Below are 27301 nucleotides of genomic sequence, written 5' to 3' on the forward strand. Positions count from 1 at the left end.
TCCACCAACTTACTGATTTCCATATATAAGCCCCGTGGATGCCAAATCCCACTCCTTTAAAGCTAAGCCTCTCAAACAGTTTTCTCTTAAGTACCCTTAATACATGAGAAGAATAAATCCAGCAACACGCACACAACTTCCCTGACATGTCAAGATGAACTTGAAAATTCAGGCAGTTTACTCCATAATTCTATCATGCCTCTCTTGATGTAAGAAGACCCTTCTGTCACTGGGGAAACTGCATTGCTTATCTTTGTACTCTGAGGAGACCTTGGCCGATGACTGATGGTGCCACACATCCGTGATTAGTAGTGGCTGAGGGAGGGAAGGTAGTCCCTTTTGATTCAGCAGTAAAACAGGGAATTAGAAAGGAGTCATGAAAGCAAGGTACCAGCAATCCCCTCACTGAACCAGTACTAGCACTATCTCCATGTGCCTATGGGGTCAAAGACAGCCCAGCCTCCCTAACTTGCCTGACCCTCGGGGGTGGGGGAGGGTCTGACAAGAACCTGAACTGAGGGGGAGAAAGAAGCATCCTATCACCCTCTAAACTAGGTTAGAAAGGGCAATAGGTTCTACACCACTCTTTGCCAAGACAAAAATTTGTGGCCATGGCTGAAACAAGCTCTATCTAAGAGAAGCTGTGGTAGCCTCTGGTTTAACTAGGAAGGCTTCAAGTGTTCAAGAACAGCCTGTAACAAGGGTACTGGCCCACAAGCACTCAAGGCTCTAGCCATCCCTGCAAAGCCTTCAAGCAAGGTTGTTCAACGTATAATTCTCAGAGCCTTTTTCTTGGTGACAAAAACCAGAGGCTCCTTTGCTAACCCTGCAGAAGCACAGCTATGAGAGCAATAGGTGAGTTCTACATGCTAAGTTCCCAGGCTGAAAAAAACAACCCTCAGGCATGCACAGTGACCAAGTTTGCCTCAACAGGATTATAGAACTTCATGTCTGTCTGAAGAGAATATAGTTTCCTATGGAAATACACACAGACATATGAACACTCTCGCTACAGACTATACATTATTCTATCCTGTTCAGCTTTTTCTTCTGCTTTTATATTATATGTATTGGTATTTTGCCTGCATGTATGTCTGTAAGGGTGTTAAATCACATGGAACTGGATTACAGACAGTTGAGCTGCCATGTGGTTGCTGGGAATTGAACCTGAGTCCTCTAGAAGAGCAGCTAGTGCTCTTAATCACTAAGCCAGTCTCTGGCCCAGTCGGCTTTTTCTAAATGTTTCATTTAGAAAACAGTGAAAATGCTGGTTCCTATGAGTCTAAAGACAACCACTAAAACCAATGCTAACATCTAAGTTTCTTATGCTACAATAACTTTGACACTTTTGAGTTTCTGTAAGTTTTATATTGAAAATTATACCACATGATGTTTTTTGTTCTGCTTTTTGTTTTCCCAGAATCTAGCATTTCACTTGAAATGTGCCTCACTGGTATCTTTGAGTTCCTTTGTCACTTCCTACTCAGGCCCAGGTGGCAATTTCCTGAGTTTTCCTAAATGGGATTTGAGCACTTCACTCCTGTCCTGACAAATACTCTCTAGAGAACTAGGTGCTAAAATCAAACTATGACATAAGTTCCCAGTGAGCCAGGCCCACCCCACCTCTAACCTCTGATAGTTTTAGACACAGTAGGTCCCTGAGAACCTTTAATGAGTTTTTCCCTCATCAAAGCCCTTTCCTATCCATTTTCATACAGCCATCCTTTGAGGCTGTTAAATCCCCCTTTCCATTATCCCCAGACTGACTAACTCTGCTCATTTAAACTTCTGTACTTTCTGTTGCTGATCTGACACAAGGTCTTGCTATGTAGCCCCAGATGGCCTCAAACTCATGATCCTCCTGTTCTGTCTTTCAAATGCTGAGATTTCACATGTACAGCACAAGGCCTCATCTAACCTGTAGCTTTTAATTCCAATAGCACTTCCCAACTGCGGACACTTCCACAGTTTTTTAATCTGCCTGCCTCACAGACAGACTCTGCCTTTTATGTAGCTGTTGTATCTCAGTAGCAATGAAGAGAGAACCATCATAACCAAATGATGAGCCAAGTAAGAATTTTTACCATCAAGTGTGAACAAAAGCACCTTTCTTTTGGAATTCTGCCTTGTGGTACTGTCTAAAGAAGCAGACCCACGGGGATAACATTTGAGACTTTGCTGATTCCTGTAAAATTTCTACCCATAAAAAAAGCATATTTCACATTCAATTTCTCATTTGATTTTTTTCTGTTCAATGAGAAATGCTTATTAATTCTAAAAACACAACAATGGCAGAACATAAAAATGTGTCATTTCTGTCACACTAGGAGATGGAGGGTCCTGAAAGAGTGAGCAGTACCTCACACTTCAGATCTGAGTGATAGGGCACACTGGGATTGCCATGGATTTTTTTAAGACAGGGGCTCTTTCCAAAGGGACTCTGGAATGTTGCAAATTCTTAATAAACATCCTTTATCCTTATTATTATGACAGCTAGAGCTGCCTTCTTTAATAAACTCTAATATGCCTTTCTTTTTTTTTTAAGTTTCGTTTTTTTAAACAATTTTGTATTAGATAGTTTCTTCATTTACATTTCAAATGCTATCTCCAAAGTCCCCCTGCCCTGCTCCCCAACCCACCCACTCCTGCTTCCTGGCCCTGGCATTCCCCCGTACTGGGGCATATAATCTTTGCAAGACCAAGGGCATCTCCTCCCAATGATGGCCAACTAGATTCTGTTACCTATGCAGCTAGAGACACGAGCTCTGGAAGTACTGGTTAGTTCATATTGTTGTTCTTCCTATAGGGCTGCAGACCCTTGGGTACTTTCTCTAGCTCCTCCATTCGGGGCCCTGTGTTCCATCCAACAGATGACTGTGAGCATCCACTTCTGTATTTGCCAGGCACTGGCTTAGCCTCACAAGAGACAGCTGTATCAGGGTCCTGTCAGCAATCTAATATGTCTTTTAAGCAAGGGGTATAGTCTACTAGAAGTACCTCTATCTGACTGGTTAGCACTGCTGTTTAGTGTTCTGTACGTCTGTAAGGTGAGATCATAGGCCGAGTGACCATTGCTGGGTCATGAGTCAGTACTGCCCTCAGCACTCTGCGTACCATGTTAATCTTGTACAATCAGGTTACCCTATTTGACAGTGAAAGGCTAATGTGAAAGGCCCAACAGCTTCTTACTAAAGATGTAAACCCAAACCTGAATCATAATTCTGAACTTGTACCTATCCCATATTCCATTTAAAATATTCTATGTTCATAGTACATTGTGAAACTCTTCACTGAAGAATCAAGTTATAACACTGAATCAAAGCATAAGTCATGTTCAGTGTGATTTTCATTTTTCATACTTTTAGACAATTCATTTCTCTGAAGATTAAAAAAGAAGAAACAATATAGAAAACCACATTTGTATGTCTCTGATAAACAAAATACATGACTGGCTAGACACTTTCTTTTTAGACCAAACTCCCTAACAACGTGTTCATTATGCCTAATGCTGAGCTGCAGCAGGGCACCTATTAAGTGTGTCTCTGGAAGCCTACAGTAGCAGGCATAGTTCCTCAGAAACCTACCAGGCAGAGAATGGCAGGCATGGAGTACAGCTCCCTAACTCTTGATAGAAAATAAATGGTGTGACCCCCCTCAGTTTTTAATAAACAACTAATAATATTATAAAACCACTATTTGGAAATTATTCCTTTGGAACCTATCAAATAACCCTTCTCCTATTTGCTTTACTTGTTTTGTTGTTTTTGAGACAAGGTCTCGTTTGGTAGCAGGCTGACCTTGAACTCATCATATCTTTGTGCCTCAGCTTCTTGAGTGTTAGAATATCAGGTGTGTACCATCACACATGGCTCTCTAACCACTTCCTATATGACCTTTATTACTGTTTACTAACACAGAGGTTTTTATGAACTAATTTCCAAACTTGCAAAGTCTATGTTCAGTGGTCAAATTCAAGGACAGAGACATTTCCCTTGAGGAAGCCTTTCCCCAGTTTTCAATATACTAAATTTCTCCTCTCCCTACCTTTGCAAATTTCCTGTACTTCTATAGAGCATACACTACTCTGTCTTGGTAACAGGTCATTTATTTTAGGTCCCATCCCAATGTTGGAGAACTGGGACCTTGGCACTGTGTAAACTACACTCTCAAACCTCCATTCCTAGCCTTACTGAAGCTTTATACATGCTTGAGAAACCATACAGAAAATCTGATCATCTAAACTTTAAGAAGACCAAACAATGGCTATTTAAATGGTATTAGTTTCTTCATCAGAAAGATATTGAAATGTAAAACAAGTATATAAAACACATTAAGACATTATTCAACATATAATTAACACTTAGCTACTTATTAATAATTATATAATAACATCAATATAATTCATCACTAAACAGTAGGTTCAAGGACACCTATGTCAAATGTTCAGACCATTTTACTAGAAATGGGTTAAATGAATACAGTAACAGTTTATTTATTTATTTTATATGTCACCACTGGATATTTAGACAATCTGGCTATAGTAGTTACTGCCATGAATTCATAATACATAAATACACTGCTGCAATTCAAAAAGAAAAGCTTTACCATCAATAAAGGAGAGCAGTACCAGACAGCCCACCTAGAAATGCCCTAGGCACAAAACCCAGAGGCCTGGAAAGGAGGCCTGCATAGAAGCCAATGAGGGCCATACAAACAAGAAGCAAGGTGATTCCCACAATGAAAGACTTACAGAAGTTTGAGAAGAAATCTGGAAAAGCCAGAAAAACCTTTTTATGTGCATAGTCATTATAATGGTAAGATGAAGACACTTTAAATGCACAAGTCTTTAAAGTTACTGAAATTTGCATTTTATGTTCAAAGAAGCCAGAGTATTCAAGTGTTGGAAAATAAATTTGTAAGAACTGTTACTGTGCCCATACTAGCTTGCTAGATTTAATTAAAAACACATAGTCCCTATCCTGAGAACAAACCTTAAACAGACAAGGAAACAGCTCATGATTAAAAAACAACAACAACAACAACAAAAAAAAAAAAAAAAAAAAAAAAACCCTAAAGCTAAAATCTCAAACCTCTCCTTCAAGACTAACACATTAAATCTGATTCAGAAACCACAGACCTAACATTGTTCTAGAAAACAAAACACTCACAGAAGATGAAAGAGTCTCAGCATGCATACCTGTGCATGTGTGTGTGTGTGTGTGTGTGTGCACCCATGGGTGTTGAAGGTCAACACTGGGTATCTTTCTCAATCTCCACTTTTATTTTTGAGATAAGATCTCTCACTGAATTGGCTAGACTGGCTTGCCCTCAAGTCCTGGGCATCTGTATCTGTTCCCAAGTGCTGGGCTCACAGGTGTGCATGCTGGGACTCTTTCATCTTCTGTGGGTGTGCTGGGGGTCTGAACCCAGTCCCTCACACTTGCATGGCAAATACTTTACCACCTGAACTATCTCCCTGGGCCAGGATGTATCTTAAATTTGACAAGATACAGCATCTTTTTAAAAAGCTGTTTTGTTTTCTATGCATGCACACACACATCATGACTTTGACTTCCACATGTATGCACACACACTTGGGAGATGTCATTAGACTTGTTCCTTTTCTTCTTTTTCCAATCCTTGGTCACTGTCTCACTCAAAGGCTGAAGAATACACAGAAGTGTTTCTCAAAGGATGCTCCCTTCTCCCGACCCTCAGCATCAAACCAACAGCAATAAAGCAGCTAATGTTCACAGCCTAACTGTGAACTAGTTATAACTAACTACTTATCCCCAGTCTCAGCTACCCTCTGCCCATTTCTCCCCACAGGCACTCCATGTTAGCTCCAGACTATTGTGTGGGTTAGCCTCTTGTCTCAGTATTAGGTTACAGGCATAGGCCAAAATATTCAACCTTCTAATGTTTTCTGGTCATGCTAGGGAATGAATCCCAGCACTTCCCACAGATTAGTCAAATATTCTGTCGTGGAGCTATACCCCAGTTACTGACTGTACCTATTCATACAACAATTTTCCTTAAATAATTCTTCCCCTTTAAGAGCAGCCAGTGCTCCTAACTAGTGAGCCATCTTTCCTGTCCCTTACCACATTCATTTCAAAATTAAAGAAAAGCCCTGGACATCTTACTGTAATACCAGCTATCAGAGACATCATACCACAAGACACCTTAAAATGCTCTGGAAGCCCAAGTACATTCACCTTTGCAGCAAGACAGCAAGTCACACCGCAGCAGCAGTAGCAGCAGCAGTGGGAAGCTATGAGCTCGCATCTGAACCACTAGCACAAAGCAGAGAAAGTGAAATGGAGTAGGGTGAGGCTTTAAGCTTTGAAATCCTGCCCCCAGTTACATATTTACTCCAATAATGCCTCACCACTGGAACTTCCCCCAAATAATATCATCAACAAAAGACTAAGTATTTAAGTATTTTAGCTGATGGGACATATTCTCACTTAAAACACCACTCTCCCTCACATAGAAAAATACTGAAAAAAAATGAAAATGATTCCAAAGCTAAAATTTAGAAACATATTCAGCTTGATGGCCTGCAGGAGCCATACTGAGACAGGTCATGCAATGTTAGAAACTCGTTAGATTTTAACCTTTGCCGGTACATTCAAGCTTTTCACACTGGGACACAAAGCCATCTACCAAGGACATGCTAAAGAACCACACAGTCTGTTAGAAACAACTCAAGAGCTTTTTACCTTTATGGGTTTGTGTCGGGCCACACTCACTGCTGTCCTCGGCCTATGTGACCTATGGCTACTAGTTGGATATACCTACCAGAATACAACAGTACTGTAAGAAAATGCTTGACTGGGAGTTTTCTGAATCAAAACTAGAGACAGTAATATCCAAGTTACACAGGAAATAACCAGACCAAGTCTTTGCAACTGGGAATGTCAGCTCTCAAATGTGAAATTGGCAGAGAGTTGAATGAAGAACCCTGGCTAGGATGTCCCCAGTGCAGTCTCCTCTGTGGCCAAAAGTCTGATATTTTAAAGTCAACAGAGGAGCAAGATGATCTAGAATAGGCAGCTTTAGACAAGAGGCCACAAATGAAAAGCATGCTTCACTGGTGGTGTTTAAAGTAACTGAGGCATACATAGTCTGTTCTTCTGAAGAATTTCCCTCTAACTACACAGCTCAGAACCCACATCAGCAAACATCATCCACCTGCATCCATAAGCTCTTCTACTTCCTGTTTACAAACAAATAATTCTCTCAATGTTACCTTAAACCCCAAAGCTTATGTACTGATTTATAAAAGTTAGCATGCTGGGATCACTGGAATAGAACCGTAACACTTTCCTCCTGGAGAGCTTCAGAGGACTTACAGGCTCTATCATGCATTTGGTCATATCGTAACGACCTGCTCTCTTTAACTATCAGACTCACCACGTGTTATCCTGTGTCCAGTGCTTAAGAGCTCGTTAATTACCTAAACTATATCTCGATAGGTCTTGTTAATTACCCGTCTCCTGTCTCAGAGGACCTTGTTAATAACTTGTACAGTCTCTCTAAAGAGGTCCTAACAACACATTAAAATTAAAGATGCTTTTCTTTTAGCACCTGTCAAGTGCTGTAAATTGAGAAATTTTCACATCAGTTTATTAGCCTACAGTAGTTTTTGTGGGTTTGTGGTAGGTATGTTTTCTTCCTTTTCTCTCACACATACTCTCTTTATAGCTTAATCTCTCATCTTACAAAAATAAAAACAACAAAAAAGACAAAACTTAGCAAAGTTTGTCTTTTTGTTACAGAGCTTTTTTTTTGTTTTCAATTTTAAAAACCATAAATATCAATTTGCATTAGAGAGTTAGCAAAGAATGGCATGGCTGGTATCTGCAAATTAACCCAATGGGAGATGCACCAATTAATGAGACCATAATAACGAGTCTAGGATGACGAAGGATAGAGAAGTTTCAAGTCGTCTCTGGGGAGTCATACACAAGTTCTCGTCAGTGCTGTGGGAACTAACCACACCCACACTCTCCCTCCCAGTCACTGTCACATGGGAACCCCACAAATCCCGGGCCACTCATGGAGTAAGGACTCCAAAAGTTTATATTCTCTATCTCATCAATGAGGCTACAGGTATTCTGCTACAGATAGCAAGCCATCTTTAGATGTACATGACAAATGCTAAATATCCCTACCAAAACAGACCTTATGCACAGTAGTAATTACAATGCTAAGGACTGCTTTAAATCTCTCTCTCTCTCTCTCTCTCTCTCACACACACACACACACACACACACACACACACACGTACATGCATGCGCGTACACACATCCACAGAAGGCATTGTAAAGGAAGATGTAACAACAAGGAACAACTAGGAATAAGATTATTTCTTTAGGACTACTGTTGTTTCTTTTTTTTTTTTTCAAATAAAAAATGTAATCTTACATTAACAGTCTTTTTACAGGCATATTATAGCTTTCTGATAATGGGTACAAGCAACAGTTTATGGTGATTTTTGGACAGTGTGAATTAGGCACACATTCAGGGTAACTAATTTTTGGTAGTTCCTAAGACTGATGTGACTCGATCATACACAGGAAGTAACTAGTTCCCCAAAAGGAAAAGGTATACTGTCAACTGAAACTGGAAAATATTAGTGATAAATATGTCTTCATCTTAGATAATATTTCTATACTATCCTAAAAAATATCTGGTCTAAGCTTATTGGCTAGGTAGATCACGGGAAGGCTAGAAGACACAGGAAAGGCTAGAAGGACCTTTGATGACCAAATACATGTGAAATATCTGACCTAATAAAATAAAAGATCCTAGGAGTAAAACATAAAGCTCACTACCAAGTTTCTGTACAGCAACAGATCAAGGGCTTCTAGTGCTTAGAGCTGCAATAAAGCAGAAAGGAAGGAAAACACGTTTTCTGTGCCAGTCACTGTTTCCAAGACAAACACAAAATGCCTTGAGTTATTTCTTGTGCTCGGACTTCAACAGCTCTTCACATGAAAGAGGTTTTTATTATTTTTAAAAGCTTAAAGTGCCATCCTGGTGGTATAGGTCCATAAATTCAAGGTCCAGCCTGGTCTGCAGTGAGTTCAATGCCACCCTGAGCAACCTAGTGAGACTTCTCTGTCTCACAATGAAAAGGAGAAAGAGGGCTGAGGACAGTGTTCTGTGGTAGAACACCTGCCTAGGATGTGAGAAGAGACAGGTCTGCTGGTTTATTTTGATTTTTAAGCAAGACAGACATTAACTTTCTTCATGTGGTTAAAGACTTCCCATAACTGGATGGAGGTATGACACTTTCCAGACCTCCTTAGGAAAACGCACATCATGAGGTATACGCACCACTGCTTTAATGGACTAAGCATGCTTTTTGAATCACTCATTACAACTGTTGCCATGGCCAACAATTCACCCATATACCATAAACACCAGTCACAGCTCAGCCTTGTCCTCATACACCAACATAGGGAATCTCCTATTGTCTGTTTTAGCCAAGCTGTTTTCCCTGCTGTGTTATCTATCTTAGGGGTCCATTTAAATCTGAGTTTATCAGCTTAACTCTTGACTCCCAGTTGTTAAAAACTGACTATGTATGACTACAGAGATACAATTTAGATCAGTAAGTTTTAAACCAAACTAGTCATCAATGGGGAGTTTTGAAACACTGATTTTCTTCAAGGCATGCTGATGAAAAGCTTTACACTTCATCTGACGGGAGGTCCAACAAACCACAGCTTAAAAATAAAACAAAATAGGAACCAATGCTGACCAACCAGGAACAAGCATCTGATGGCAATTCCAACTTATCTATCAGAACAAATCCAATGGAGGGAAACACCAGGACTCTACGACAGAGAGCATGAGTTCTTGGTATTCTGACACTCCCTCCTGCCTGATCCCAGTAAAGGAAGATGGCATATGGTTTACAGCACCTTGGGTAGAGGCAGAGAAACTCACTAATGAAATGTCCCAAGATGAGTAGGGAGCCTCAGCAAAAAGAGAAGTTGGGTAGTAAGAAAAGGCTAAAATATGACAAACCTTAGCATTTACAACATGTCTAATTCAGAGTTGCTGTCTGGACCCACACTTCATAAGCATTTCTGACCTGAACTTTCTTCAACTGAACAAAAGGTATTTTAACCCACATGGGAACACCTTAGTCACTTAGTTCTGGGAGCATCTATCTTTCCAACTGGTTGTTTCAGGTTTCTTGCTCTTCTGAGAGCCAGGCTAATCTCCACTCAGCCAGTGTGAAGGTGAGCTCACTGTTTCTGGAAAACATCAAGTCTGGTGTAGTACCTGTAACCCCACAATGATGAGGCTGAGATTGAAGCAATAGAATCTTTAGTTTGAGGATATGGGGAAAGTATGGAGGAAAAATTGGCTCTGTAGGTCATCAGTTGCTGACACTATTCAACTTATTCATTCTAGAACCAAACATCCACCTGAAGATGAGAATGGTGGTAATCCAACCAAGTGTCATTTGAAGAAACAGTCAACAAGCCATAAGGCTTCTTTGGACAATCCCTTGTCTAAGCGTGGAGGAAGAGGCAATGGGGGCAAGCACAAGAGCAGAGAGGAAGCTCACACCAGCTCTGTACTGAGCCACAGTCCCATGCTCTACTACAGAAAGCACAAAAAAATGGAGGCTATGAAAGTGGTCAGGTATAATCTCAATGCTTAGAACACTCAGAGAGAGGAGCTCAAACCCAGCCAGTCCTATAACACCCAGTGAGACGCTTTCTAAACAGCACTGACAGGATGAATATATCTGCCCATTTCCACTCTTCAGATCATTTATAATCTGCTTTTTAAAAGCAATTATTCTAAATAGCCTTTAAAAAAAAATCCTAACCCTGAAGGCATGTCTGCTTCTAGAAAATGGTATTCTGCCAGTACAGAAAAGCGTTGCTTTACAATTAAGAAGACATAACACAAATTAGTATTTGAGCCTGTTGATAAAAAATAAAATATATACATGTCTCTGACTTTTGTCAACAAAAGGCAAGAGGAACAATTCTGAAGCACAAACAATACCATCTGACATTTTCCTATAAACGACATGAGTTCCAACTATAGTTTCATGCTCAGGAGCAGTGGGACACTGAGAGAGAGCAAGAGCTACATGGTGTCCAGAGTGTCAGGAGACACTCGACTGGTGTCTTTCACTTACACAATGCTGTATACCAAACCAACTCAGTTTCCTTCTGAGCACACACAACTAAACCCAATTTCTTAACAGTTTGCAGTAAGGATGAAACCTGATTGAACTCTGGCCAAAGAGACATATGTAGACACCTGACTCCAGCCCTGGCACGTGACAAACGATCTATGCCAGATGATCCTCACCTCTCCCTGTGTGAAATAACAGTGGTGCCAGTGTAAGAAGGAAAAGGCCTGGTTCCAGAGAAACTGTGTGAGGCTGAGCACCTATTTACTCTGTTCCTCTCTCAATGAGGTCTTGTACAAAGCCATTGAGACCTAGAGTCACTGCAAGTTGATAACCTAGCTTACCTGCCATGTAGACACTAGAAATGGCTGCTTATGTCAAAATCTTAAGTATCAGTGTAAAACTCAGCTTTTTAAATTAGTACTGGAAACTTGCACACACTAGACAAGTACCTTTACCAATGAAGTACATCCTTGCTCATTTATTTAACATTTTCAATTATGAAATAGGATCTTAAAAGTTGCCCAGGCTGCCACAAGCTCCCGAGTGCTGGCTAACAGGTGTATATTGACTCACCTGATCACTCTCTCAGATTTTAAAATAAAAATGTACATATCAACATTCTTGGATCTATTTTCAATATATCAGGGAGATCTGCACTGTTAACACTGGGCTGAAAGCAGGAGACAGGCATAATGAGAAGAACATTGTTATCTTGTTTATGTTCAAGATCTGTAATGTGGTCTGCCTTTCAAAAAGCATGCAGGAGATTAAGGTAAAAAAGATGAATGAAATTACTCATGACAGTGGAAGGAAAAGGTAACTAAGCTGCTGGTGCACAATGCATGCTCCTTCAGAGGATTAGACTGTATCAGAAAGCACACTGAGCTTGGGAAGCCACTACTCTCTAGCAGAGTGGGAAAGGCTTCAAGGAAGCAGAGCAGGTCAGCAGGAAGAATACTGTTAGAGTGAAACTCAGAGAGGAGCCATGCATCCTGCTGATGCAGGCAGCCTGACTAATTTCCTCATCAGTTTCCCACAAGACTATAGGAATGACTCCAAGATGCAAAATAAAGTGTATTTTGTAGTTTCCAATGTGCCTTTTCCTTGGGCAGATGATACATATACAAACGCTAAAAACTTTAACTTCTAATAATTTTGTTCTTAGTGACAGAAAATAGAGGAATATAAAGAAAATTCTCCAGTTCTAGTGACATGCTTAGTTACTTAGAGGCCAGACATGGTTCCTGTGCTCCTGCAATCACAGGCATGTCAACTCACACACCAGCTTCTCGGCAATGGACTGTGCTTTAAGTTGACACCGTAGTCTCAAAACCATGGGTCACAAGAGTCCAGGAGCTCTCTAAGTAGGTTTTACTTAACATACTGGGAAAAAATTCTGTTCTGCGTCTTAACTGGAGACACCCATTAACTACAAATGTTCTAGTTTACCAGAAAGATGACTTGTGACAGAAACTTCCAGGAATGCACGTTCTGTCCCCATACCTGGAGCTTCATAAATACAAAGAAAAAGTCTTAAGTTCTAAAAAAAGTTTCTTATATACTTGTAACCATAGGATTTATAATACAACCTTGATTTTGATAGTAGTGTTAATATTAAAGTGGAACAAAATGAAGCTGAAATCTAGTGCAGGCCATCTCCCTGTTAAAGCCACAGAGGCCCACAGCTTGAGGACAGTTATTTTTCATATTATTTGTATTGTATTATTTTAAAACTAGTTCCCTTTTTTTCCTGCTTTTCACTGACTCTAAAATTACCTAGTTTAGCCAATCTCTAAGTTACCTTGAACAGTTGTTTTCAGTAATCTCCTGCAAAAAAATGAAAGTGTTCAGAAAGGGAGGGGCACGCTCTTATTTAGCTTGTACTTGAGAGCTGATGAAATAGAGACACATGAAGAAGTACCTCTGTGTCAGGACAGCACAAAATAAATTTTATTTCTCTGAAGTATAGTCTATAGACAAAACTGAATGAATTTTTTTCTAAAACTACAGCAAATTCCCATCTAATAATAAAGAAAACAAACAGAAAATGAGCATTTCCCTCTGGAAATTTTAAGAGTATTTTTAAACATAGCATAGAAGATAAACATTCAAGGGTGGGCACTACATTCATGATGGAGAGGCCTAAGAGAAAAGTGTACCCAGGTGGCTGTTAATGCTCCATCTTCTGTCTGTACTGGGACAAAACAAAAAGCCCCAATTTTAAAGAAAAGGATATATAAGACATCAATTGGTCACCTGTCCCTTACCCAGTATTTCTGGGACCCAAGGTGGTTCAGTTTGGTTTTAGAATTTTAGAATATCAGCATTGACTTTCCATGTAAAAATTCCAAATCTGAAAAATTCCAAATCTGAAGTTCAAGGTTCTACCCACGATGAAAGCATTAATAATGAGACACTACTTCTACATAAAAGTGGATCGGGTTTCAAGTGAAGGATACTCAGCCTGAAGCAGTGACCATCTATTGGATCCCCGCTTGGTGCCTGGCTTTGTACTGTGTGCTTCATGTGTGTGTCACTTAGCCTCACTACATCCTACAAACTACGTATATCCTCTTTGCTTCAGAGATGTAGATGCTGAGGTCTAGAGAGGTCACAGTACTCCACAGTCAGGATTCCCACCCAGGTCTGTATATTACACAGGACACTCAGCCTCTACTGTATTTCTCTACAATTACTTAAAAACTTCATGGTCATCTTCATCTTTGCTTGAGGTTCCTTAAGCAGGTCCTCTATCACTCACAACTGCAGAAACTCTGATTTTAATGCTGTGAAGTAAGCAGCCATATACACAGAAGGACCCAAAGCTTCAAAACTCCAACTTTCATCAGCTGATTGTACCCATGGCTACTTGTCACCCAGGGCTCTGGTTAGGGTACAGACAGTACCCCCAAGGGTCACTGGATTCAAGAAGACATTCATGTATTCATGAATAAAAGTTATTTCTGATCAGCCATCTAATAAAGACAGTTAACATCTTTTATGACAACATTAGTACTTCAGCATTTGCTAAATAGCACCATGCTGACTGCTCCTGGCTCGCTGGCGCTCTCCTGACAAGCCCATGATTTAATCCCTGGGAAGCACCTAGAAATATATTTCTGGATTGAATTCATGCCCATGGTCTATTCACTTTCACTGGGTCTCATCAAATACCATGCTGTTTTCTCCAAGAACTATGGTGGGTTTCTGGCTCCCATAGGTAGGAGCAGACTGGGGTAGAAAGGAAAAAGCCTTTGGTCTTCTAAGGTAAAACATTCAATTCCAAGGGCACATGCAAACAGCAATGTTTAGGTCTATGATGGATTGTTTTATTTAAAAAGATAAAAATAAATAAGTAAATAAAAAGAACATAAAATATTCATGCATCTAAAAGGAATACTTATTACTTTCAAGTACAAGGTCCCCCAAACGGCACATGCTCCTCCTGGTGAGCTTACCTTGAAGATGGCATTATAGTTGAAGCCCTGAATTTTGCTGTAAACGGGTTAGTTGACTCATATTCAAAATAGTCCTGCCGGTTTTCACTAAAAGCACTAGGTGATTTCAAGTCACATGGGCTATCAGATCCACCATTGTTCAGCTTGTCAGATCTCCTGCTATCTCTCTTGCCAGTCACTCTTTCAAAGAGGCTCACCTTCTCCCTTTTCTCTCTCTTACTTTCTTTCCTGACTTCAATTGGTTTTGAGAATAAATTCATGCTGCTGTCCCATGGCTCACTGCTTTCTTCAAATGGATTCTTCTTCCTTGGCAGTGTTGCAAATTTTTGGGGTAATGAAGCAGTCACATTTGTAAATGGGTCACTCTGTCTTCCAAAAGAGTGTTCACCTTCATCCACAATGCTGCCAGGTTGGTTCAATTTAGAAGTATCAAAGCTTAGTGTTCGTCTGTGTGGAGACTTGAGACTTCCTACAAACATTTTTTCCCATTAGTAGGTGATGGGTGACATATGCTGTTACACTATCTGATACATTCTGCTGCTTCAGAATGAGGACAATTAACTAAAGATATCAACCCTCAAAATAATCAAAACAATCTTAAAATTAGGTAAGGGGTATTATAAGTAGATGTGCTATGATAGTATATTTTTAGACAATTATATTACTATCTTCTTTGGCTCAGAACCAATCACATGAGAAAAGTGTAAAATCCATCCAAAGGGCCTGCTCTCACAATCATACTGAAAAGTCTTAAACTTTTCCACCATTAGAATCCAATTTTGTTTCCTCTGAATATAGAAATTTTTCTAGAAACACTTGGATGGAATGGAATATATGCTGCCGGCTTTTTTTCCTCTTTGGTGTGTACATGGATATTTGTAGAGGCCAGAGGCCAACCAACACTGGCATTCCTCAAGAACTACCCATTTGATTTTGAGACAAAATCTCTTACTGGTGTGGAATTTCCCAAGTGGTCTTAGCTGACTGGCCAGGAAGCCCCGGGCAACCACCTGTCTCTACCTCCTCCACTCCTGTCTTACTTTCTCAATGTGCATTTGGGGTATCTAAGGAACTCCTCAGATCCTCATGCTTTCAAGGTAAGCACTTTGCCAACCAATTCCTGCTGCAAGCTTTTGAAATGGAGAAATGATAGCAGAAAAAAAGAGGCCAGGCCAAGAAAGAAAACTAGGATTCATTTCACTACCACATACAACAAAAATATAGATAACAAGCAAGCATGTCTCCAGTGAATTTATCAATTAGGTATTGGGAGGTACTCAATCAATCAATGACTGGCTTTAGAAACACTACTTTTCATTTTCTATCTTTAGAAGTTACACTACATAAACTAGGAGAGAGGAAGAAAGGAAATGAGGCTCCACTTACCACTTTCTGGAACAACTCCAAAGGAATCTATCTGGCGACTGAGAAGATGTGTTGGACCCACAGTGCTGGACTTCAGCTTCTCAGAAGATAAGTGGGACCCAGTTAAATCAGACATCGAATGGGCAGAAGAGAGCCGCTGAGGACCCAAAAGAAAAGGCTTTTTTGGTTTGGATTTCATCTGCATTTCACCACTTGAAAACTCAGGATTGGCATCAGGCATGTGAGTGCTCGGAACGATGGCAGAGGACGTATCAGAAAACACCCCGTCGCTTTTCCTCCCTTTCATCTTATCTTTTAACTTTGCAAAAGGTGATCTCGTCTTGTCCTTCATTGACAAGTCAAACATGCTTGCTGTCATGTTGTTCCTCATAAATTGAATATTGACCTTTATCTCACCCCTGTTTTTTATTCTTTTTCCTTGTTTGGATTCTAATCTAAACCACCTTAAAAAGAAGAAAAAAGTTGGTTGTAACAAATAATGATGGCAGTGAGCATTGTTATATCCAGGCAGCATTTAAGTAAAGTGACCATACATCTGTCTACAAACTGAATGAAAACCAGTCAGCTATAGGCTTCTAGTTTTACTCACTGTTTAAAAAGAAAGCAAATCAAGCCAACAAATGGTCTGATTTCTGCAGAGTGACACACACCACAGGCGTGAGTCTGTGGAGGGGATGGGAAGCATTTTAGATAAACCTTCCCCTCATAATTCAAAATTCATCATCAAAAATTCTTATCAACAATAGCTAATTATGTTTCCATATAGGACAAGTGTTACTAATGGCCTAAGGGCATGCTTAATATTCAAAGATACTGAGCCAGAAACTTTGAAAATAATTTATCACTTCTAATTATTTCTGAGTACCATAAAATGACAAATAATGATCACATTTAAATAAAATATTTAGTCCCCATCCAAAAATATAATTTATATAAGTAATAAAAGAATTTTATTATTTTATTAATTTTATTAATGGGTATAGTACATAGTTTGTTAAATAAGTACCGTTACTTATGTTTATATAAAATGGATCTAACCCTTTTCCTGAATATGTAAAATGAGTAAAATGTAAGAAGTGATAAACAATAAATCTTGTGAAGTTTTCAAAGAATAAAAAGCTCAAATGATTCCTGCCAGAAAGCTATTGACTGTGAAATAAAAAGGACTTTACAAACAAAACCAGATCCCAGCTTTCAGGCACTTCTTGCATCATGTTGCCAATTTTTAAGTGAACTATATAAGAAGCAGGGCTTGTTTTGGTTTTACTTACAGTATTTTTATCCATATGAAATTCTCCAGTTGATGATGCCACAGGTAGTTACTCTACAGGGCAAACAACCCAAACCTGCAGCATGCAGCCATAATGCTTTCACATCATTTAGTGATGGGGTCTGAGCCCTGTTTATGTAGACATGCTGTTATTTAAATACAGATCTAGTTGAGTGTAGAGAGTTATCTTAGCCTCAGGGCAACTCTGACCAGATTTTATATCACTTCTTGTTGTTTGCCAACAGGATAGCTAAAAGATTTACTATACATCAAGCGAAAGAAGGGCATACAAGAGAGATAGACAGCTGGTGCACAATCTATATCAGCTCCATGATGGTGCCTTGTTTCTTTGATAAACTGAAATGATTTGATCAATTAAGACATATCATACTGATACCAAAACAAGCATTTTCTTACCACAGAATATTTTATCAGAGAATGAATATTTTATGACCCTAAACTAAGAAAAAGTTAGGAGATAAATCTAACCAGGCTTATGAGTAAGAAATGACAGTCATGAACTGTGGAATGGAGACCAGCAAGCAATACAAACATGAGCTCTCTGAATACCTCCAAGTGACACAAAGCCACACATCAACTTAGGGATTTGGGAAACAGCCATTTTCAATGGCCTGAGAGATACTTCTGATGGGTGATACCTGAGAAATACTCAAAAATCTATATGAAAAATGAGCAAACGCTCTTTGTATAAATTCACATGCCTCCCCGAACAAGCAACAACAAAAAAGGACATGTAGAGTTTATAACAACTTGATAAAAGCCAATTGGAAGAAAATATATCCCAAAATGGAAGTGGGTGAAGATGGCCAAAATTCAGTATTTGAAATAAGAACCCATGAATTATGTCGTCAACACTCTTACTTTGGTGATGAAGAAACTGAGGCAAGGAGAAGGCAAGCCATTTCCCCAAGTCAGATGGGAGCCAATGAGGAAAGCATCTAAAGCTGATGAGAAACATCTGCAGGGAAATAGAAACCCTTCCTTACTCAGGAAGCACATGTGTTAATAAGGTTGGCCACATGGCTGCCACACACCACAGAACTCTGTACTTAACCAGAAAGCACGGAGGTAGAAAGGGGTGTCCACACTCTCCTCTCCTTCTCTCAGAGAGGGGGTTGGGGGGGAGGAAGAGGGAGAGGGAGAGGAGGAGGAGGGAGAGCACAAACTCCTTTAGGACAGAGTGTTTTACACTAAAAACTCACTTCTTTATTTCTAAACCATCTTCATAAAATCAGCAAGATTCAGCTCCAAACATGAGTGCTCTGTAACATTTTAGTTTTAGTAGGAAACTCTAAACACCTATGCAAGCTTTAAAGAATAAAGCAACAATACATTTGAATCAAAGTGTAAAAAATATTAATTTTCCTCCCCTCCCCCATAAAAACAACAACCAAAACAAAACCCTGCAAAGAACTCTGATAAACACACTGATTTATAGAGTAGCCTGACAAGTAACTTTAGCTGTTCTGTTTTGAAACCGATCTTAATGAGAACGTCAAGAATCCTGAAATAGTGTTTGTTTTCCCAGGCTTCAAAGGGACAAATGAAGACACAGCACTTGGGAGTTGTTGGATTAATGCCGATTCTTTTCCACCTCTGGAGTGCTAGGCTGAAATGGTATATGGCTTCTGTTCAATTTTCAGTGGGCACAGGTCCATGTCCAAACTACCACACATGTGGGAATGATTCCCAAGCAATTGGTGCTGTGTGGTCAGAAATGGGACAAGCCTGGCAATAAGAAGGCCAGAGGCCAGGAGGCAGGTGCAATGCACGCGTTGCACGCACACACACACACACACACACACACATACACAGACACAAACACATCTATAAATGTGCGAGTCTCATCTAACTCTAGATTCTCTATTATTAATTTTTGAGAGCATTGAAAGAAAAAGAACATCACCTATTTGGATTATTAAAACAAAATCAATGGATATTACATAACAGCATCAATGATTTTCCCATTCTATTATTAAACACTGTGTTATTTGCTTAAATCTCATGCCAGAACCAACCCAGACATCTATTAAAGAAGGCTAATGCAAAAGTTCTCTTTGTGCTCAAAGGATTTGGCTTGGGGCCTCCCCATACCCCTCCTTTAAAAAGAAATAATAAAATTATATATATTATACACACACACACACACACTATATATATATATATATATATATATATATATATTCAAAGTAGAAAATAGGTTAAAATAATAGTTTTAAGCACGATACTTTTTGCCTCTTATGACACAACTGGAAGACAAGATGTAAACACTTGTCGTTTTCACTGTCAAAAGTACAAAGCGTCACACCCAGCAGTTTCGTGGGACATCTCAATCAGCTGGTAGCCTTCATCACTCATTCCACTTTTCCAAAAAGCACTTGGGAATATGCTGACAAGGGCTAGCAATGCGCAGAATATTAAATACCTTTCTTTTAATACACTGGTGGCTCAAGTCTGTCTCTTACTGTGCCACATGTGCAGCTGGGTTGGAAAAAGGAAGCTATTAAATATATTAAAAATCTAGAAATATTACCAATAAAGATACCTCATCAAATACACAGTTCCCATTTAGTCACCCGCACAAAACAGTAAGGGTTTAATAACATGAAAATCTCTTTGTGTGCAGTAACATCGCAAACCCTGTTGATAGCATTTCAAAGTATCTCCCCTCCAAAAGCTGTCCTTGATTTTATAGACAGACTACACTGTTAGAGTATTGTTCATGGTCGAGTTTATTGTAACTGCAAAGCTGCCAAAGGCGGAAATAAAACAAGAAATTTTTAAAGGGCTACTTCGTTCTCAGCATCTTTGGATCTACACTTGGGCCTACTTAAATTTGGGAATTTACGTTCGAGTGGTCTGCAGTATATTACCATTAATATAAAAAGTACTTTATAAAGAAAAGCAAAAAAAAAAAAAAAAAAAAAAAAAAAAAAAAAAAAAAAAAAAAAAAAAACCCTGAAACTGTAGATGCTCAAAACCTCACAGTCAAAACACTTAAAGGTTATACAGTAGATCATTTCATAGTGACAATTTGGGACAAATTATTTGGTTATTATCATTTGTTCATTTTAAATCTGATGAAGAATCCCTCAGAAGAAATAACATGCTGTTAAGTATCAGGAAATTTAAAAATCATTAAATATACAACTTAAACTTCTTCTCCTCCCCCCCATCCTATAATATTTACCTATTTTTTTCTTCTTGCATTTCTAGTATTTTTTTTGTTACATACACTAAATCTTAGGTAAAGACTTTATTCAAAACAAAAACAATTCTTATTAAATGAAGGTTGCTACCAGGTTTTACAAAGGAAATAAAGACAGATAAAAGATCACTATACTTATAAGAAATTAATGTGAGCTTAAAATTATCATTGCAAAAATAGTGCTCTAAAGGGTAGGTAGATGAACATGCATCAGGACTGGGTTTTGTTCTTTATTTTTAAAGGCTACTTGGGAAAAGTGCAGTCCTCTGATGAGTTTCCTCAACCCTCTTTTCACAAACTCCAGCCGTCTCAATGAGCCTTCAGGCCCATTACAGGCTCTGCGTGTAAGGTAAGCGTGGACAAGCATGTAAGCTAAAGGCAGGACAGCAGACCTACCTTTCCAAAGATGCTACTTGTTTCAACTTAGCACATAACATACTAGGGTTGATTTGCATTTTGATTCCTTAAATTAAGTATATCTAACTTAGGCTAGAAAGTTCTACTTCAAAAGCCATGTTTTCATCGAAAAAGTCATTAAATCACTGCATCACAAGACTGTAATCACTGTCTCTGATCTTACACAACAGCTTTGCTGAACTAATTCTTCAGTAAACAATAGCTCCACTATACTGTAAATTCAAAGGGAAAATGTCAGTAGGCTCAAGACTGAAGATGTCTGTGCAGACTTCCAAAACTTTTTTTCTTTTAACAACTTTCTACCCTATCAAGAAGTACTGACCCTGAAAACTGGTAGAGCAAAATTAAAGGCCAACTGTTTCCAATGCTGAAATAAAGAGTTCTAAGCCTAGTAACTTATCTTTTGACACCCTTTACTAGTAATTTATTTTTTAACAGTGCTCAACAAACATAGACCTAATGGTATGCATATATTTAATTTTCTGGTTTTCCAGTTCATGCTCTAGGCCTCTTATAAAAAGTATTAAAACCCAGTGCAAAATATTCCACTGTTTAAGAGCTCTTTACCTCACACAGAAATGAGAAAAAAAATGGTTTATTAATCAATTCATTTAAAAAAAAAAAACAGAGCAAAGACTATTTTCCCTTCAAAGTCATGCAAAGAGAAGTGCTTAATACTGGATCCTATTTCAATTCCAAAGACCAATGCCTCAAATATACTATGTTCAAGAACAGCAAATCCATATATCTTTAAGTACCCAAAATTCAAAATAAATTATATAACTTACTCTGTTTTCCTTCTTTGTTTGTCCTCAAAGATGTCATTGAGATTGATTGCCACCTGCCCTAAAAATTTATCCAGTCCCACCAGGGACCTGTGCATCACTATAAGAAAAAGAATGTATTTCTCCGGACTACCCTGCATGAGCAACNCCGGCAGCTCAAAGGAGGCCTCCTCCTTCCAGACCGGCTCCAGGGTTTTCTCCGCTACGGATGTAGAATACTTCTCTTTGCCCAACTGAATTATGGTGTATGTGTCATTGGTACCACTTTTGCCTTTTGGCTTCAGATCTTTAGCTTGGAGCACTGTGACCTGCACGTGGGTTGGAAACCACTTTTGGGCTTGCTCAGACAGCATCATTCTGGNTTTTTTGTTTTGTTTTGTTTTGTTTATCGGTTTTGGTTTTTTTGTTGTTGTTTTTTTTGTTTTCTCTGCGCAGAGTTCAGAAGCGCAGGCAGCGCCCCTCCCGCGGGGAGAGCCCCGTACCCTGATCACTGCATCCTTAAGGGCACTTCAGTGAGCTGGGCAGTCAGGGCTGCCGCGAGGTCCCTAAAGGCTGCTGTCAGGAGGACCGGTAGGGAGGCCGCCGCCGCTGCTGGGGTCCCTTTCTTCCGTAGAAGCACAGGGGCCCACATCACCTCCGCGCCTTCCGGGCCTCCGCGCGCAGCCCCGCGCCCCGCGTCGCCGCTATCCTGGAACCTGCGCCCCTAGGGCCAGGCCTCCGCCCCGCGCGGCCCGGCTCCTCCTCCGACCCGGCTGATACGAACCGTCGACGGCCGCGGGGCCTGGCTCCCTCCGCCCGCCCGCGCGGCCTCGCCTCGGCTCCTCCCCCCAAGAGTGGCGCAGGCCTGGGCGAGCGGGGCGGAAGCGGCCGACCTGGACCGGTGTCGGAGGGACGCGGAGCGCGGGTGGCAAACCGAGGCCGGGCGGCGGCACCGGGTGAGGCCTGGCCAGCGACCCGCGGCTCCTATCGCCCGGCGCGCGGCGGCCGCGCCACTTCCGGGTTGGCCGTCTCCATGTTGAGCGGGGCTGCGCGAGGGGCGGGGCCGGGCGGGGTTGGGGGTCAGCGCCTCCCTGGTTGCCTTGACGACGGGGCGCGCGGTGCGGGACGCGGAGGCTGGGATGCGCGCGCTGGACCGTGGGTGCTGAGGTTCCAACCTGTCGGTTGCAGCGTTCTGGGGAAACTGTGAGCCCGCAGAGGCCGACAAGGGGTTCTGGGAGGCGGCACTGGGCCCTATACACCGCCCGCACTTGGGAGAGAACCGGTTTCCATCTTAGAAGGCAGGAATCATCAGTTCCAGCTGTGTGTTCAGTCCTAGCTGGGCTCTGGTGTCCTTTAATGGTGGTAGTTCTTCTTGAGTGACAGTTCAGACTTCGTCCAACCGTTCTCCGTCATCTTGAAGAGGAAACCTTCAACTGACTAAAGGGACCTCCTCCTGAGCACAGACCAAAAGTGAAGGATGCAGATAGATTCCAAAGCTTAATAAAGATTCCCTTGCTTAATAAAGATCATAGACGCTTTGGGATGGCGTCAGAAGACCAGGCCCCCATGCCTGCCACCATAATTCTACGGAACTATTTAGTCTTCCCCCCCCCCTTTCTAAATTGTGTGTATGGCGTCCAAGTCAAAAGCATTCGCTGAGGGCTCACTCTCAAGTCCTCCAGGAATCCAAACCCCAACTTCATGGCCAGAGAGGACAGGAGCACTATCTCTGCTTTTCAGTCTCAGGAGATGCATTACTACCTCTGTTGACTTTATTTCCGTCCATGTCTTCCTAGGAAAGTTCTGAAGCTCTTTGGACTGCACTTCCTGGCAGCACATCCAACCTGCGGCCAACAATAGCTATGAATGAGGCCAAACCCAACCTTAAATGCTATGAGAGTATTTAACTGCATTGTGCTTTTCTTCAGGGAGAACTTTGTAGACAGACAACAGCTCTCGAAGCAATGTCAAAAGATTAGACATCCCTGAAGGACTTCAGAGAACTAAGCATTAAGCAGACATGCTAACCAATCTGTTGACTGACTAAATGCTTTTCTCCCTTTATGGGACTAATTTTGAGAATAAATATGATAGATAGGAATGTGCTTTATCCAACTTAAAATGGTCATAAACTATAAGGTATTGTGTTTATTATTATCGGGCAGGTTTTAAAACTTCTGTTATACAAGCTGAGTTTCCATCCCGGGGAGACAGTGTTTGAAAAGGCCATGTGTGCAAAGCAGAACAAAATCATCACACTGCGCGCATAGCATCTGGATCCCAGAGCTGGCAGTTGTCAACTCTAAAGAAAAAATATTTTCAGGGATCTGTAAAGAGTACATTGGAGCAGTCAGTGGTGGAATTTCACCAGCATCTCTAGAGAGAAATAATTTGACACCTGAAACTTGTAGAGAAACAAAATAAGTGTTTTGAAATCCAATTTAAGCCTAGTTTTATAAACTGCATTTCAAAGGTTTCACATTTCTATTAGAGGTTGTAATTAAACAATAGGCAATTATAATAATGGATTGTGTTTTTAAAGCACTTACGGTGTTTGCTAAGCTTTATTAATGGTTATAAACTTGTTTACAAGTATCATTTCCCTCATTGTTGAAATGCAGCCATTTCTAGGGTGGAAGTTGGCTACAGCAGTCCACAGCAACGCAATAACAGGCTCCAACACAATACAGAAAATGCTCTAAATTCAAGAGATGACAATTGATATTGCTATCCTCTCTTTTATCACACCTAAATTTGAGTTTTTTCAAAACTTAGCTAGAGCCAAAATTGTTTAATATTGCTGAGTAGAAAGATAGGAAATCGTGACATAATAGTTTTAAGTCAGAATAAGAAAACAGCATCTTTTTGCTCATGGGAACCAAATGAACACACAAACCATAAGAGCCAAAGAAAGTCTAGAATTGCATTATAAAAAAGAAGTAATTTCCTAGAGTGATTCTTTTTTATTGCATCACTACATTCAGAATATAAAAGCATGTCAGCTAAGCCAAGAATATGATTGGCTCATATGAAAAAAATAATAATATTTATATAAGACCTGAGATCAAAGTACTCTACTAAAGTGTTCAGTTTTTTGTAAGTTTTAAAAATGATTTTTACCACTTTTAAAGTGTATGTGTAGTTATTTTTAAAGTTGGAAAGATCATATGAGTGAATACAGAGAACCCCAAAATGGAAGACAGCTACTTATTTTTAAATTTCTTTTTCTTTTTTGTTATTAGTAATGATATGTCCAGAAATCTTTAATGCAATTCTAAAAACAAGGCGTTGGGGGTAAAGGACATATTTTATAGGAGGAAAAGGTTGAGAATTCTAATTTTATACTGTAAACACTTGATTCAGTGAGAAAAATTTGACCAGAAAGTTAAAGTGATCACCATTGTCCACCACATGCACAGCTCACAAGATTCCACGGATGAAAACAGCAGGTACCGAGCCTTTCAAGACAGCCCCACAAGGGAGTTTATTCCTAGCACGTTGGAAGGCTTTCCCATTGAACATCCACATCTCTAAGCTTACATCTTGTGGCTCTCCTGTAGGACAATTATGAACACTCAGTATTTAAATAGTCCACTGGGTCCAGCGTGTTAATGCTTTAGCATGCATTATGTAATGGGTGGTGTGTTAATTGTTTTCCAGATGGAGATGGAGAAGCTAAAGAGAAGCAAAAACCTTTCCCAGGGTATTGTTAAGACCTTCAAACTTCAGATACAGACACTCACTGAATGTGAGTGCTTTGCTTTAAGTAAGAAATTATTTGGCACATTGAAGCCTAGCAAGGACTAGTGTCGAGGATTTGAGAAGTTGTTTGTTTCATTTTCATCACTGCACTGATTAATCAGTCCTGTGGAGTAGTGAGGACTTAGTCTGTGATACATGAGAGGCAATATGTTATGTAGTGTACAAAGCCTGGGCCAGAAGCCTGGCTTTGAATCCCATGTTTGCGTATTGCTGGCTATGTATCTTTAGGAAGAAAATTTCCTTCTTTTAGCCATCTGTAAAATCAGAGTCTGTCCTAACAAACACCAGGGCATCTCCTCCCAGTCCTGATTCCAACTAGTCCAACTGTAGCACGAAGAAGCAAATTGCATTTTAATTACCTAATTGGGTACAGAAAATATACTAAAGCAGATTTCCTTTTTATGTAATTTATTAATGATGGATCCCCTAATTTGGAAGGAATAGATATGTATATATGTATGTATATATTTCAAGATGTCCTGTGTATTCTCTTCCCCCAAATGAAAGCAATTAATGATCAGAGAAAGGAAGCAAATGTAACTCTAATTAATTGGCCCTGCTTGAGGAAATCGACACCAAACAGCTCAAGATTTGGAAGAAATTACACATAGGGCAAGTGGCTTGAAAGCCTTGAACAGTTCCCTTATAGCCATCAGTATAACTTCTGTTATCAGCAGCTTCTTTGAACTATGAAGAGATGCTGGGGAGGGCAAGAAATTGTGAAGCAGAGCACACATTTGCACATAAGGACGTTTCATGTAAAAGATTTTCCATTTCTTGATTATGGTCTCATAATATTATGTCAGACAACCTTTGTTCCCTCAACCAAATAGATGCATATGAATTCATATAACAGGAATGTATTTATGACAACTGCTATATGGTATTGGACAAGATGAATAAACCCCATTTGATCTTTTGTCCTTCCAAGGAACATTGAAATTGTTTCCAATTTTTAGCTATCATAAACAACGGTTTGTAGATGTACAAATTGTCTCCTTATGAGCATGCACAGAGAGTGGGGGTGTTTTGTAATATTACCTCTCTTTTGAAAATATATTCATTTAGTTATTTAACTAGTTATCAGATGGGGAACATACCACAGCACACAAGTGGAGGTCGGAGGACAACTGATTCTCTTCTTCCTCCACACGGGTCGTGGGGAATGAATTAGATCATCTGTCTTGTGGACAGACACCTTTGCCATCTTCCCATCATACTTGCCCCTAATACCTCTTCTTTAATAATAATGAATTTTGTGAGTGACAATAGGCCAACATATCAGAAGAGCTGAGTCATACTCCTGGTTCTACAAACCCACAAGCTATAGGTAGACCTGGTTTTTTAGTTTTGTTTTTTGTTTTTAAAACAAACAAACAAAAAATTCCACCTAAGCCTTGAAAGCACCTTCTAATCTCAGGATTCTCAAAGTCCTGCTTTCTGAAAAGTAAGAATTATTGTTTTTAAGTTCTCTCTCCTCTAATCTCAGCTGTCCCATGATGACTCATCTTAAAGTGTTCAGTCTTCCCAGTGTTACCTCTCACTTGGTTTAGATAGAGGTCAGCAATGACTGGAATCTCGGTTATTACTGAACGATTATTATTAAAGTGACTTTAACCCACTATCCTCACTGGCAAGGAGGCTCAGTGAGTAAAGCAGTTGCTGTGCATGCCGGATGAGCTAAGGTCAATCCCTGGAACCTAATAACAGTGACAGAAAAGAGCCAACTTCATAAAGTTGTCCTCTGGCCTCCACATGTACAGCACATAAGTGCACACACACACAAATTTGATTCATTTGTCCTTGTGCTTTGTAAAAAAAAAAAAAAAAAAAAAA

General features: G+C 40.0%; 1 protein-coding gene across 2 annotated transcripts in view; it reads right to left on the reverse strand.

The window, feature by feature from the left end:
• Positions 1 to 22723, reverse strand: part of Rab11fip2 (RAB11 family interacting protein 2) — a 37050-nt gene extending 14327 nt beyond the window's left edge. For both annotated transcript variants that reach the window (XM_021152505.2, XM_021152504.2), the window contains exons 1-3: positions 21728 to 22723; positions 16024 to 16466; positions 14638 to 15106 (exon numbers count right to left, since the gene is read on the reverse strand). In XM_021152505.2, the coding sequence (XP_021008164.1) occupies positions 14638 to 15106; positions 16024 to 16466; positions 21728 to 22080 (1265 nt within the window). In that variant the 5' untranslated portion in view covers positions 22081 to 22723. The remainder of the gene's footprint in view (positions 1 to 14637; positions 15107 to 16023; positions 16467 to 21727) is intronic.
• Between the last annotated feature and the right edge of the window lie 4578 nt (positions 22724 to 27301).

The sequence above is a fragment of the Mus caroli genome, chromosome 19 (assembly GCF_900094665.2).
Source record: "Mus caroli chromosome 19, CAROLI_EIJ_v1.1, whole genome shotgun sequence".
In the NCBI taxonomy this organism is placed as follows: domain Eukaryota; kingdom Metazoa; phylum Chordata; class Mammalia; order Rodentia; family Muridae; genus Mus; species Mus caroli.